Below are 14,402 nucleotides of genomic sequence, written 5' to 3'. Positions count from 1 at the left end.
AGGTATAGTAAGAAGTCCAGTAAGCTGTTTATAGAGAAAATGTATCTTAAACAGTAGTTAATCAAACGACCCAGGAAAGACCCACTCTCCCCAAGTGCTTTCTCTAAACAGCCAAGTCTGGGGTGTGTGAGGCCATGCAAGCCCGCCAAGTCTGGCTTTGTGTCCATCACACTTCAGGGAGGAACAGGGCCTAGTGCTGTATGAGGTTAAGGACAGACTCAGCCCTCTCGGAATCTGTAGTAAGCTCTCATTTATACTGAAAACATGGCTCCTTAGGAAAATTAGGATTCAGTGAACCTCCTTTCCCTTGCAGGATGGCATTAAAACATTCTGAAGGTTCCTTACAGGCCCTGAGGTTAACAGTCCTTAATCATGGCTTTGTTATACAGATTGGTAGTTATCTGCTGGACACTTTCTGACTTAAGGCCCAAAGGAAAATGACTGCTCAATGTGGACCTTGGGGAAAGCCTGAGATTCTGTTGCTGACAATAGATGAGATTTATGGTTGTAATAAACAAGGATGGATTTGTTCAATTAACCCAAGACAGTACAACCCAAAGAACAAATCCTTGCCTTTACGAGGAAGAAACTCTCTTCCATCTTGGGCAGATAGATCAGCTGCAAAACCATACACATGATTCAGCGCCTTGAGCTAATGAAAGTTTTAGAAGTCAGCTTCCACAGTGTAAATCAGTGTAGGCAGAGGGTGAAGAATGGAATCCCCAGGTAGGGAGGAAGTGAAGTGCAGAGTAAGCGCTTAGGGAAGGAAGGTCCTCTGCACTTACTAGCCATGTTGAGTGTCACCACTGCCAGCCTCGGCAGCGAACAAGACAAGTGTTTGCCCTGTCACTCAGGGTAGAGAGAGAAGTGGGAAGGCAGGGCAACTGTGATGAGAACTGTGGCGATGAGCCCCAGCAGCCCTCCAGTTTCTGCTAACCCCTATGACTTGCCAATGTGTTCAAGCAGCAGCAAGAAGGAAGCAGGTTGAAGAAAAAAAAAGGCAAGGGCCTTCCATTTCAAATAAAGGTAACGAAACACAACTGACTAAAATGAAACAGCACAGGGAGGGGGTGGCCAGTAGTTAGTTTTTGAATGGTATTTTCAAATGGTAACTGGTGGCTGAGGGTCCATAACTAACTAATCAGGAACATGATGTGGAAACTCTCCAGCAAGTGACACAGCTCCCCCAACCCAGCACAGCACCATCTGGAGGTCAGGCCTGCTGACACTCCAGGTAACAAGAGCAGGGCTGGCCCACTGCACTGGAGAGGAGCACTGCGCCGAAGCCTTCACGGAACTGAGGAAAAGCTGGCTGAATTCAGCAGACACCTCTACCCAGACCAAAGAGACACCACAGTGCAATGCTAACATCATCAAGAGGAAACCACGTCTCATCAGTCATGGGCCATTCTGTTCGAAGATACTGACACTGTTTGGGAGGGGGAGGAGAGCTACAGCAACCGGATCCCAGGCTGTTCCTGCCGCCCCTCAGACAGTACTCCCAGGCCTGCCACCAGCTCTGGAGCCGTGGCTGCCTCACTTCCAGGAATCACAAACTCAAGGGGCCACCGGGGCTGGACAGGAAATGCCAAGGAGTGAGGCAGTCCGGGTCGGGAGGGTGAGCCGGAGGGGCACAGTCCCCTGACGAAGAAGGCAGACCCTGGATGCAGGCCCAGTGTTTCCCTAATCTGCTTCACAAGCCAGAGATCTCAATTTTTGTCAGCTCTTGACTTTTAAATGTTAGCAGCAGACCAAACCAAAGCACAACCGCAGGCCGTGTCTAGAGCATAGGCCTCTCAGCTTGCAGCCTCTCCTCTGGAGGTTGAACAGGAACTGCCCAGGTCCCTGAAACACACCCCCACTTCCAAGGCCTTGGGGGAAGAAAGGTCTCGTGAACGCGACAGAACAGGCCCGGAACTGCAGCCACTGGTGACGTTCCTGTTTACTTGCAGCTCCACTGAAGAGAAGAGAGCAGAGACCAGAGGGTCTTTCTAGGGGAAGCAAGTGTGGCCTTCAAGGAGCCCCCAGACAGGAGTCAAAGATGAGAGCACTCTCAGGTGGCTCAAGAAATGAAAAGGGTTTATTAGCCCGCTTCCAGGACAGGGACCCGGGGCAGTGGCTGGCCTCAGTGTTCTCACATTCAGAGGGATTAAAAAAGAGGCAGCAGTGACACCTGCCTGACTGCATTCCCTCGGTCTGATCTACACAGCTTTGTGCTCACAAAAACCATCCTCCTCCTGCAGGGAGGACACAGGGCCCGGAGGAAGCGGATGCCTTGGCTTTACTCGTGGCCCACAGAGGCAGAGTCTGGACTGGGGACCCCGGGCAATAGCCATTCTGTTCACTCGGAGCGATACTTGGATCTGGAAGGGAGGGGCCGCGGGGGGCACTGGGCAGCCATTCTGAAGGGCCGCTGCGCCAACTCCAAGGCCGGGGCCACTCCCACTCCCCGATGCCTCGGGCAGGTTTTAAATTTATAAACAAGTCAAAAATCCAAGCAGCATTAATTTAGGGGAACAAAGAATGGCTTAAAAAACCACCATGGGAAGGGGCAGGACAAGGAGATGGTGAGCATCCAGAAGAGGAGGAGGAGGAAGCAGGAAGAGCCAGTACACCCCAGGTACCGTATGTGCTTCTGCGACTCCGCGGCGGGGAGGCCCTTCCTTCCTGCTCCCCCACTGACGGCCAGTCAGCAGGGGTTCGCTGCAGCAGCCTTGGGACGAGCCCTGGAGCTCTGTGTGGCCACTGACCTGGGGAGTACCGTGGACTGACCCCAATCAACCTCCCACCTTCACCATCAGGCAAGTGAAGAAGCTTTTAACTCTCCTGTCCAAAGTCCTCTGAGAACTTCTTCACTTTCAGGAGGTCTTCTGCATTCACAGTGGGCCGAGTGGTGGCCAAGGACCGGAGCATGTCCGACTGCAAAGAGAGGTGCAGGCAGGTGATGGGGGCTGGGCTCCACGCCCACCTGAGTCTCAGCCCCACACAGCCCAGGCTGGGAAGAGGGGTGGGAGAGCCCTGCCTCTGAGGTCACCCCCAAGTCCCAGATGCAGAACTCCCACTGCCTGGCTTCTGTCCGAAGGCCTCCTGGGGCAACCCATGACATTTCTAGACGGCCTACTTCCGGTTGAGGGAATCTTAAGTTTCTGTTATCTCAACTCCTGTGAGAAGCTCTTTGTAAGTGCACTCCCACCACACCAGGCCCAGTGATCTTGCCTGACACCGCCTCACAGGACAGGCAAGACCACTGGCAAGGCTGAGATAAGGAGAGGCCAGGAACAGTGAGCTGAGTGGCTGCCTGTGCAACCACACCAAATCAACAGTGTTAAAGACAGTTACTGGTTCCTTCTGGGTAAGAAGGCCAACCTCAAAGGGACCAAAAAAGCAGTCCTCACCTGGCCTTTACTCTTCCTGTTGAAGAAGATAGAATTCTAACACTAGGGCCTCCATCCTGGGTCCCCACTGAGTCTGTATAAGGAGCGCCAGCTCCAGAGCCCCAAAGACCATTCTGCCTAGGAGGAGCCACACAGCACAGAACATGGAAGGGGAGGAGCAGCTTTTATGCTTGGACCGAAACCCCCAGGTTCCTGGGCTCTCTGTAGTCCTCTCTCCCAGCCAGCCACTTACCATGCAAACCACAGGCTCTAGGAGTTTGTCACCAGGGACGTCCATCCAAGTCATCTCCATGGCCCCTGGGTCCCCCGGTGAGCATGGGGTCAGGAGGTCATCGATCATAATGCTAGGGTTGGTGCGGGAAGGGCCACAGACCTGAAACCAAACAGGAGCCTGACTGGCTGGAGGGGCTGCCCCTTGGCATCTGGGGACACCTCAGGTTTCTGAGCCCTGAGAAGAAGGTGACAGCGTGATGTGGACGAAGGCTTGGGTTTCTAGGTCAGCAGTCTGATCTGACTGATGGGCCCCTTCAAACTCTTGGGCTCTGGGAGTCTGGGTGGCTCCAAATCCAATTTCAGAGGTTTGCGATCAGCATGCTGTTCCAGCTGTTGTTTTCCAGAACCGTAATCTGTGACCCAAAGGCCTAGAAAGCTTCCTTAACTCATCAACTCCATCAAATCTTATCATGAACGTGGTGACGTCAAGTGTTTTTCCAACCAAAGGCTGCCTACTCCATTGGCAACATTTCCCCAAGGATCTCCAGGGCTCAACGCTTACATCCTTCAATTCCTGACTCAGTTCACCCAGGGTGCCCCGTCCATTAAGGGTGCAACCTACCCACACCCCCTCCCAATCGCAGAACATCAGACCTCCCTCCCTGGCTGTTTCCCCCATCACCCTTAAGAAAGGAGTCTTTGCTGTCTGTCTCCCCGACTAGGAATGAGGCTCGGGTAAGGGTTTCCGTCGGCTGTGGTCACAGGGGTCTCCCCAGCACGCAGAGCAGAGCCCGCAGTGTCCGCAGTGCCCCTGACAGCCATCTACGCACGCATGCACTTCCTCTGCGTGGTGTGCCATTTTATGCCCCTCGCTTTCAGACACGCAGCAGGGCCCACCACAAGCATTAGCACAGGGCTGGCACGGGTGGCGGGGGTGGTGGTCACGGCGCCCTGTCCTCTGGCATCACCCGATTCGAGGTGGTTGCCCTCAAGCCAGCATTGCGGGGGTTGTGGAGCAGGTACAGCCCTGCCCCTGAAGGCACTTAACCTTGGCTCCCAAGACGCGCTGTCACCCAAGCAGCCAGAGAGCCAGCACCCCCTTTCCTGTGACACTTTCTAAGCGGCTCCCTGTGGGCCCGCTCACCTTTTTGAAGTGTGTTGCTGACTGCACTTTCCTCACAGGCTGCATGAGGGAGTCCCGCACAATGACACTGATGTCTGCGCCCGAGTAGCCTTCTGTCTTCCGGGCCAGCTCGTGGATGTTGGCCTCTGTGAGGTTGTGAGGAGTGCTCCCCAGATGCAATCGGAACATCTGGGCACGGGCAGCCTCCTCCGGCAATGGGATATAAATTCGCTTTTCAAACCTAGAGAGCCAAGCACACGGCAGGACTTGAAAGCGGAAGGTGGGACGGTCTCAACGGAGAGGCTCGGAGGCCCTCCAGAAGCCGGCCTCACTAAGGGCTCTGCAGACTCGGAGAAACCGCCAGAGAAACAGGGTCCAGCTAACATGCCTGCTGCCAGCTGCAGGCTGACCACGGCTGGAGACAGACCTCGGCCCTGGGCTCCTCCAGGGAAGACTCACCTCCTTCTAATGGCTGAGTCCAACACCCACGGGATGTTTGTGGCACCTAGCACCAGAGTCCCATCATTGTTGTTCCCCACCCCTGTGGACAAAGGGAAACACAGACACCAACTCAGCACCTGCCAGGCTCAGTCAGGACCCGGGGTGAAGGACCTTGGGGGCTCTGTGTCCTGAACTGGAGCTGTCCCCGGATACCCCCATCAGGGCCCTGGCAAGGCTTACTGGGATACAAGCCCCACAGCCCTGCCCACCTCGGGAGGGGCAGAGAGGCGGGCGGCCAAGGCCACAATGAGAGGGAGTTAAGAACTGCTTCTCTGCTAGTCCCTCCACTGTTAAGAGCAGTCAGATTCAGCTACAGCTAAATACCAAAGCCCAGGGCTGGCTTCAGGGCTCGGGATTGGCACGCACCCTGCATCTGGACTAGGAACTCCGTTTTGATCCTGCGGGCAGCCTCGCTCTCATTCTCGTTGCGGGATCCACAGAGTGAATCCACCTCGTCGATGAAGATGATGGAGGGCTTGTGCTGCCGGGCCAGCTCGAACAGGTTCTTGACTAGCCTGTGAGGGGAGACACAGGTGGGATTCCGGCCCAACCCAGGCCCCTGGCACCACCCTCCTCTCACCCTTCCCTTGGAGAGGCTGAGTCGACAGAAAAAGCAGTAGTAACAAGTCCTTGGGCAGCCCTACACTGGGAGGAAGAGCAAGCCTCAGCATCAGTCTTGAATCCCGGCAGCCCTGCTCATTAGCTCTGGACAAGGACAGTCCCTTCCTTTCCTCTCAGCCTCAGTCTCCTCATCTGCAAAATGGGAGCCGGTATAGGGAATAAGTTAACTGTATAAAGTCCCCAACGGAGGACACTTAGCTGAAACCCAGTTACTGTGAGTGCCTTTCCTTTCCCCTCATGTGGACTCATGGCTCCCAGTGACTTTCCAGTCTCGGCTGGCTCTGTCAGGACAGTGTCCCACCTGACAAGCTAACAAGACACCCCTCTCCCGGCGCCTCTGGGAGGCGAGTCCAAGGGCAGGGAAGCCGGACCGTGAGCAGCCACGGCAGCCGCCGTGGGAGCGGAGCCTGGGTGGACTCACTTCTCGCTCTCCCCCAGCCACTTAGACATCAAGTCTGAGGAGGACACAGAGAAGAAGGTGGAGTTGTTGGCCTCCGTTGCCACTGCTTTGGCCAGGTAGGATTTCCCTGTGCCGGGCGGTCCAAAGAGCAGTATCCCCCGCCAAGGGGTACGCTTGCCTATGAGAAAGAATGAACTTGAGTGAGCTTCTTCCTGGCTGGGGAAAGGGAGAGGAAAAAGCAGAGGGGCCGGAGTCACGGAAAATATGGCCGGGAATAAAAAGCTCTACGAGACGACTTTGCTGTAGGAGCAGAAGAGTCAAGGCAACTAAATCACCTGCCAAGAGCTTGGTCCTGGCCCTGGCTCCTGACCCCTGGGACCCGGCAAAGTGACACTGGCTGGCGCTGGTTCCTGACCCTGCCTACCACTGGAACGATTCAAAGTTCTAGTCACAAAAGTGTCTCTGACGTGGAAAGAAGCCAAGGAGTAGGTGAGCGCGGTGAGCCGGCCCTGGACCTCACCTGCTGGGACGAAGGGAGCTGAGTTGCCACCTACCCCCGGGATGTCTGCATCATGGGGGCCCTGAGCTGGAGCTCTCAGAAGCCTGACTTTTGTGCACTGAGGCCTAAAGTGGCTTAACTCTTACCTGTGAACAAGTGCGGGAATTTAATTGGCAAAATGACAGCTTCTTTGAGGGCCTCCTTGGCTCCCTCCAGCCCAGCCACATCATTCCACCGGATGTTGGGCTTCTCCATCACGACGGCACCTGCAGGACCAAGACGGAGCCTTCGACCTGGAGCCTGACCCATCTGGGGGTCCCTGCCACCACCCACCACCACCCACCACCACCACCCTCGCCCCCTCCCACCACCACGGGCCTCAGGCTGCTTACCCATCAGCTGCTCTTGCAATTTCTTTTTCTCTGGATTATCCCCTTCACTGTCACTATCGCTGCTGGGAAAGGAGACAGAAGACAACAGGCTGGAGTGAGAGGCAGCGAGCAAGGAGGCTCAGAGAGTGAGGCCAGGCTCTGACGGCCAGCCTAGTGCTAAACAGACACTTTCCTTTCTTGACAGTGGCTGAGAGGTCCGCAGACAAGGCACCCCAAGGATGTCGGGGCGACACGTTGTAGCCCTCTGGATCCTCCAGGAAACACTCTCCTCACCAACGCTCGCTTCTTCATGAAGGGCAGAGAACTGAGATGTGTGCGCTCTCTAGAAGGCCTGTGCTCTGGCTGGACTTCAAGAGCAGCCGGGCAAGCACTGGGAGCTGCCCCTGGCCTTTCACAGGGACTCCCAGCAGGACAGGATGTGGCTGTGTCTCCAGGGCTGAGCCCGATCTGGACACAAGTCACATGTCATCCTCAGAACCCTTCCAGGCCCCTGGGCGGGTCCTCTCAACCCAGGAGCAGAGCTGCCCCCTCGGAGGTCGGGGGCAGAGCTGACACGTCACCCTTCTCTCTCCTACTCAGCTCTGGGCTGCGCACCCTCCCTTCACCTCCAGGACATCATTGGCCTTTGTGCTCAAACCACAGGTGTGAGGTGACAGGCTGTGGAGGGAATGCTGGCTGTAGAGTCCAAAACAGAGGCCCCAGGTCTGGGTCCAGACTGCATCACGTAACAGCTCTATAACCACAGCCATCCCTGAACCTCTCTGAGCCTGCCGCTGTCCATCACGTGAAGATGAGAACCTCTGATAACACAGCTGGCACTTATTTGATCCCTACTGTGCTCCAAGCTCTCTTCTCTGGGCTTTTCCTGCATTATCTCATTTGCTCCTTAGGGCAACACTGGGAGGGAAGTTCCACTACCTTCCTCCTCCTACAGATGAGGAACCTGCAGGCCCAGCAGGGTCATGGCGCTTATACAGGGTCACATGACTAGGAAGTGGCAGAGCCAGGCTGGATCCTGACAGTCTGGCTGCAGAGTCCAGGGCTGACCCCCTACCCTGCCCACAGCTTTTCCATACAGATCTAGTGAGACAACGGATGTATGTTTCCTGTAAAGGGCTTGGTGGGGGGAAAAAAAAAAAAAAAGTGAAAAAAAAAGCAAAAAAAAGGGCTCGGTGAAGGCAGCTGCAGGCATCATCTCTATTACAAGTAGAATTCCCCAAAGGACAGCACCAAGATGACAGCGACGTAGGAAACGGACCCTGCTCGCAGGGGTGCCGGCCCCCGAGGGTCCTCCACTCCTCCGTACTCACCCCTTACTCTCGCTTTGATTCTCCTTGACTGGCTTCTTGCCATGCTTCTCTTTGTTTCGTAAGTAATCCTTCAGCTTCTCCGCCCGGTCCAGGTACTGCATGCACTTGGCTCGAATGCTCTCCTTGGCTTTGTCACTGTGTGCTTCATCTGCAGAAGGGGAACCGCGGAGGGGCCCCTGTGAGCTCCGTGTGCCTGCCCTCCTCTCACCGGGGCTCTGAGGCTAGGGAGGGCCCTGTGGGGGACTCACATTTGATAGCGTGCAGGAAGTACTCCACGGCATGCTGGTAGAGCCGGAGCGCCTCCTCGTAATTCTTGGCTTTATCCTCTTCTGTGGCTTTTGTCACCAGATCAATGGCTTTCTGGAAAGGCAAAACACACAACCCAGTGCTTCCCACGAGATCCAGAAAGCCCCTGGGTTCTGGGCAGCAGGAGTACACTGATAAGAGATATTGCCAGGCCCGGGAATCCATCAGCTGCAGACCTTTATGTTGGCCTACTTGTCCAACATCAACTACAAAGGCCTTGAAAGGAAGCTTTAAAAGACAGCTGTCCCGCTTCACAATACACTCATACAGTTAAAAGCAACTGCCTTCTCAGTGATGCGGAAGGAAGCCTGATCAAGTATATCAGGTTAGGGCTCAAAAGGAGAGTTCATTTTCTATTTCGCAATTTCAGGGGAAAGAGAAATAGAGCTGGACTGAGAGCCCGCAACAGGGCAAACAGCAAAACCAACTGATTGCTGCGCTGGTCAGCATGGAGGCCAGAAACTGTCCTTGAACTTGTGGTCCAGAAAGGACCCAGCCAGCTAGGAAAGTCCTTCATCAACCTGACAGTTTTATGATATGGACTTAAAGGGATCTTAAAGGGATCTCTACTTTTTTGTATTAGCCCAACTCACTTCTCTAGGCTCAAAAGAAAAGACAGTTTCCTTAAAGTTGATTCCTAGGGAAGGGATGCTTAGCCACGTGACTCAATACATCGATACCTCAAGGAAGAAAAGTGCCTGCGTACCTCAAAGGCATCTATGTGCTGCCAGTGGTGGGGAGTGAGCTTCCAGACCCTCCTAAGGACTCTGCAAGAGTGTCTTTGTGAACCTGCTAAATCCCACAGGCCTGTGCTCTGGACCGAACTGAAAGCCTGCTGGATCTCTCAGGCATCTGCCCCACACCTACACATCCAGTTTTAGAAACCATGGCTTCACCAAGCTGGGAAGCACCACCAGAATTATCCTCTTCAAACTGAGACAGCACTAGACAGCAGGCAGGCAGAGACCACTGGCCACACAGCGAACAATAAGCCTCCTGACTAGCTCTTGGCAGGGCCCGGGGCCTTTGTGCAGCCCTTTCTCATCTGAAAATACGAAGTCTCAGAAAGACACAGAGAGTTCTACAGAACTAACAGACTGGGACAGGTCAGGCCAGGCTGATGTCACACAATCTCACCAGCTTGAAGAGATGAGGAAAAGCTACTGTTTTCTAGCTCCCTATACTCCTTATAAACAGATAATGGCTGGGAGCCCTGAACCTTCCCGGATGATCAGCTTAAACACAAACTTCATGTGTTTACTGTCCTCCGCGATGCCTCTCTTCAGACAGACATGAAACGGGGTGTTCCTGTCACCGGCGGCTTCTCGTCTCCAGAACACACCTTCAGGTCCTTGGCCTTTTCCACTCTACACGCGTTGCTTGGGTCTTTTTTGAAAGAGGGGTTCAGAGAGATACTATAGGAATGCTCTGCTTCTCAGGCGGCAAAGCGGGCCCACCCTTGCCCCCCGAGATCCTCAGTGCACCTCAGAGCACACTCACCGCTTCCGGCAACCATACATAGTTTTTCACATACAAGGGGTGCGAGTTGCAATTTAGAGTCAAAACAGTTTAGCTTAACAGGAGGGAAAGGCGACAAAACTGTCAGCTCTGTGCAGTCTCTAGTAACAGGTGTGGCAGAGGATAAGGATGAAAGAAAGGGCAACAAAGACATGCTAACAGATGGTAAGCTTTCCATAAAGGACCAGAATGTGGATATTTTAGACTCTCCTGCCCTATAATCTCTGTTGCAACCACTCAACTCTGCCTTTGTAGCCCCAAGGCAACCAGAGACAGTACGTAAACGAAATGAGCAGGGATGGGTTCCGATAAAACTTCACAGACACTGGAATTTCAATTTCATGACTGTCACATATCATGAAACATCCCTTTTTCCAGACACTAAAAAATGTAAAAACCGGGGCTTCCCTGCTGGCTCAGTGGTTAAGGAACCCGCCTGCCAGTGCAAGAGACATGGGGTTTGACCCCTGATCCGGGAAGATCTCACATGCGATGGGCACCACAACTACTGAGCCAGTGCTCTAGAGCCTGGGAGCCACAGCCGCTGAAGCCCTCACACCCGAGAGCCTGTGCTTTGCAGCAACAGAAACCACCACAATGAGAAGCCTGGGCCCAGAGAGTAGCACCTGCTCTCTGCAACTAGAGAAAAACCCACACAGCAGTGAAGACCCAGGACAGCCAAAAAATAAAATGAAATAATTTTTTTTTTCAAAAATGAAAGAACCCATCACACAAGATCACATATTATGATATATACTTCCATTTATATGAAATGCCCAGATGAGACAAATGCTTAGGAACAGAGAATGGATTAGTGGTTGCCTAGGGTTGAGAGAAATAGACAGTTGGGGGCTGGAGAAGTGTGACTGCTCAAGGAGGCAGCATTTCTTTCTGGAGTGATGAAAGTGTTCTAAAAGTGATTGTGGCAATGACTGCACAACTCTGGGAAAGTCACTCAGTCATGTCCAGTTCTTTGTGACTCCACGGACTATACAGTCCATTCCATGGAATTCTCCAGGCCAGAATACTGGAGTGGGTAGTCTTTCCCTTCTCCAGGGGATCTTCCCAACCCAGGGATCAAACCCAGGTCTCCCGCATTGTGGGCAGATTCTTTACCAGCTGAGCCACAAGGGAAGCCCAAGGATACTGGAGTGGGTAGCCTATCCCTTCTCCAGAGGATCTTCCCAACCCAGGAATCAAACTGGGGTCTCCTGCATTGCAGGGGGATTCTTTACCAACTGAGCTATCAGGGAAGCCTCTGAATATACTAAAAGCATTGAACTGTACACTTTAAATGAGTGAATTGTATGGCGTGTGAGTTATATCTTAATAAAGCTTTCCTTTAAAAAAAAAAAAAAGGAAAAGGCATTCTTAGCTCATAAGCCCTAGGAAGGTGAGATCTGCAAGCCATGTTGGTCCACCCCTGTGATAACAGCTTCCACTGGTAGCTGGTAAGGTTTGGCTCTGGACACCAGCAAATTCCAGGCCTAGTACCCACTGTATTCCATGCCTCTGTTCCCCTCTTTCTCTCCACCTGGAGTAACTATCCCTGCTGGTATCTGCCATCCCCCCATTCTTTGACTACCGACCCAAATGCCTCTTCTTCTTCGACCTCTTGCCCAACTCCCCGAAGCACTGTACCTGTCACCACTTAATGAGCACTTAATATGTTGCTGACATTGTGTTAAGAATGCCTCACCTGAATCACTCGATCTAGAGCCACTATCACAACAACCCTACAGGGCATCACCCCATTTCACTGACAGGGAACCCGAGACTCCAAGATCAGCTAACGAGCCCAAGGTCACATGCTAGTGAGGGGCAGAACTGAGATTCAAACTCAGGTCTGAGACAAGAGCGCGCTCCTGTTTCCCTGCCCAGCTAGGACCAGCAGCACCTGGAGGACGGGTCAGTCATGCATCCAGGTGGCGCCACCCCAGCACCACCCGACGCGATCCAAGGAATGAATGAAGGGTCTTAGGCCGAGAAGAGGAAATTGGAGACCGGGGAAGGAACGGGGGCCTGTTCGAAGGGAGGCAGGAGGAGAAGAAGGGAGATCCAGCAGCCCGACCGCGGGCCCGAGCTTGCCGGACGTCTCTTGTGAGGCCCGGGTGAGGCTGATCCCCAAGGCAGCCCCGGGTCGCCAGCTACACACAGCAACCTCGGGGCTCAGCCCGGTCTAGCGGGCCAGGCATTCTAAACGCGAAGCGACCCATGGTTCAGAGCGCGAGAAAAGAGAAACGGGCACAGAGCGACCGGGCCGGGGCGCGAGGCCGCGGCTAGGAGGAGGCCGCCCGCCCGGCCGCAGGCCCCGCCGCGCCTCCTTCGGCCTCCGTAAGCCGGGCTGGGCCGCGCCGAGGTACCTGGAGGGTTGACGTTGTCATTTCATCTCCTGGGTCTGCCCCACACCCCGCGGCGCTGCTTGCGGCCTCGGTCCTGCCCCGGGAGCCGAGGAGCTGGTCCGGCGCGGAGAGCCCGATGGGTCAGCGATGGGCGCGGGGAGGGCGGCCGCTCGCAGCCGGAGCGGAGTCCGAGGGCGAGCGAGGAGCGCGGCCCAGAGCGGTCGGGCCAGAGCCGTGCGGCTGTCCCCCAGCGGCCACGGCCGGCACTGCAGGCCGCAGCTCTCAGCCGAGGCTGCGGGACCCGGGCGTGAGCAAAGGGGCGTGTCGGGGGCGGGGCGAGACTGGGTCCCCCCCAGGGGGCGGGGCCAGAATCTCACTGGAATGAAATCAAGTCCTGCATCCCACTTGAAATAAATCATCATCTATTGGGCAGGTTTTTCCTCTCACAATAAGCCTGACTTCTCAGAGCTTTGGGTTCCTGATGTTTAATAAGTTATACTAATAATAACAATTAGTATCTGCCTTGTCTGCCTTTTGGAGGAAATGAATGAGCGAGCTAATGTAAACAGTGTACCCCACACTGGGTCTTAGACCCTGGTTACTGTTATTAAGATGCCAGTGGCTCTGTCTAAAGCCAGTTCTGTTTTCCTTTATATTACTTTTCTCCCTAGGAAAGTGATTTTCTTAGGTCTCCAAAGCTGGAGGCTCTACCCAGGAGATCTTAAGCATAGCAGATTGGTTATTAACAGAAGTGCAGCGTGTTTAAAAACCAATAGGAAGAATCCAGTAAAGAAAGCTAGCCAATGGGAATGGGACTAAAGCCTAGGTGGGTGGATTGGCTGCAGACAGTAGAGTGGGAGCGGAGAAGATAGATGCCTACTTCCGCTGGGCAGAAGATAACAAGACGTAAGGAGAGTACCTTTGGATGGCTTCTGTTTTCTTGGTGAATTAGAAGAAAAGAGAATCTGCTGATAGAGGGAGAGAAAGTGGAAGGCCTGTGGTTTGAGGAGAGTAAGGGTGGTTTGAAATCATTTCAAGTGAACAAAGGTAATAAAGGGTGGCAACTCTATAAATGTATAGAGGTGACAATTTGTGTATCTGTTAATCCCAAATTCCTAATTTATCATCCATCCCCCTTTCCTGCTTTAGTAAGTTTGTTTTTCATGTCTATGACTATTTCTGTCTTGTAAATACATTCACTTGTACCATTTGAGATTCCACTTATAAGTAGTATATCTGTCTTTCTCTTTCTGACTTCACTTTGTATGATCATCTCTGTCATTGTTGTTGTATAGTCTATAAGTTGTGTTTGACTCTTTTGTGGCCTCATGGACTGTAGCCCTCTGGGCTTCTCTGTCCGTGGGATTTTCCTGGCAAGAATACTGGAGTGGGTTGACATTTCCTTCTCCAGGGGATATTCCCGACCCAGGGATCAAACTCTCGTTTTCAGCATTGTAGGTGGATTCTTTACTATTGAGTCACCTGGAAGGTACATGATCATCTCTAGGTCCATCAGGTTCCTCCATTTGACTGCAAATGGCACTATGTCATGCTTTTTTATGGATAAGTAGCATTCTATTGTATATATGTACCTCATCTTCTTTATCCATTCCTCTGTCAACAGCCATTTAGGTTGATTCCATGACTTGGTTATTGTGAATAGTGCTGCTATGAATAATGGGGTGCACGTGTCTTTTCAAATTAGAGTTTTCATCTTTTCTGGCTATATGCCCAGGAGTGGGATTGCTGGATCATATGGTAAATCTATTTTTTTTTTTTTTA

At 53.3% G+C, this 14,402-nt stretch overlaps 1 protein-coding gene across 2 annotated transcripts; it reads right to left on the bottom strand.

The window, feature by feature from the left end:
* VPS4A (vacuolar protein sorting 4 homolog A) lies at positions 2,057-12,846 on the bottom strand. Of its 2 annotated transcripts, none has more exons than XM_018062209.1 (11): positions 12,642-12,846; positions 8,703-8,814; positions 8,455-8,602; positions 7,145-7,206; positions 6,899-7,018; positions 6,275-6,431; positions 5,599-5,747; positions 5,191-5,272; positions 4,753-4,972; positions 3,628-3,768; positions 2,057-2,919 (listed from the first exon to the last, which is right to left on the bottom strand). In XM_018062209.1, exons 1-11 carry the CDS (start codon positions 12,660-12,662, stop codon positions 2,818-2,820), a joined length of 1,314 nt encoding a protein of 437 aa, XP_017917698.1. In that variant the 5' UTR covers positions 12,663-12,846; the 3' UTR covers positions 2,057-2,817. The 2 variants fall into 2 exon arrangements, with proteins under 2 accessions (XP_017917698.1, XP_017917699.1); XM_018062210.1 differs by having other exon boundaries at positions 7,145-7,203.

The sequence above is a fragment of the Capra hircus genome, chromosome 18, assembly GCF_001704415.2.
Source record: "Capra hircus breed San Clemente chromosome 18, ASM170441v1, whole genome shotgun sequence".
Classification (NCBI taxonomy): domain Eukaryota; kingdom Metazoa; phylum Chordata; class Mammalia; order Artiodactyla; family Bovidae; genus Capra; species Capra hircus.
This window is presented reverse-complemented; position numbering and strand designations above follow the sequence as displayed.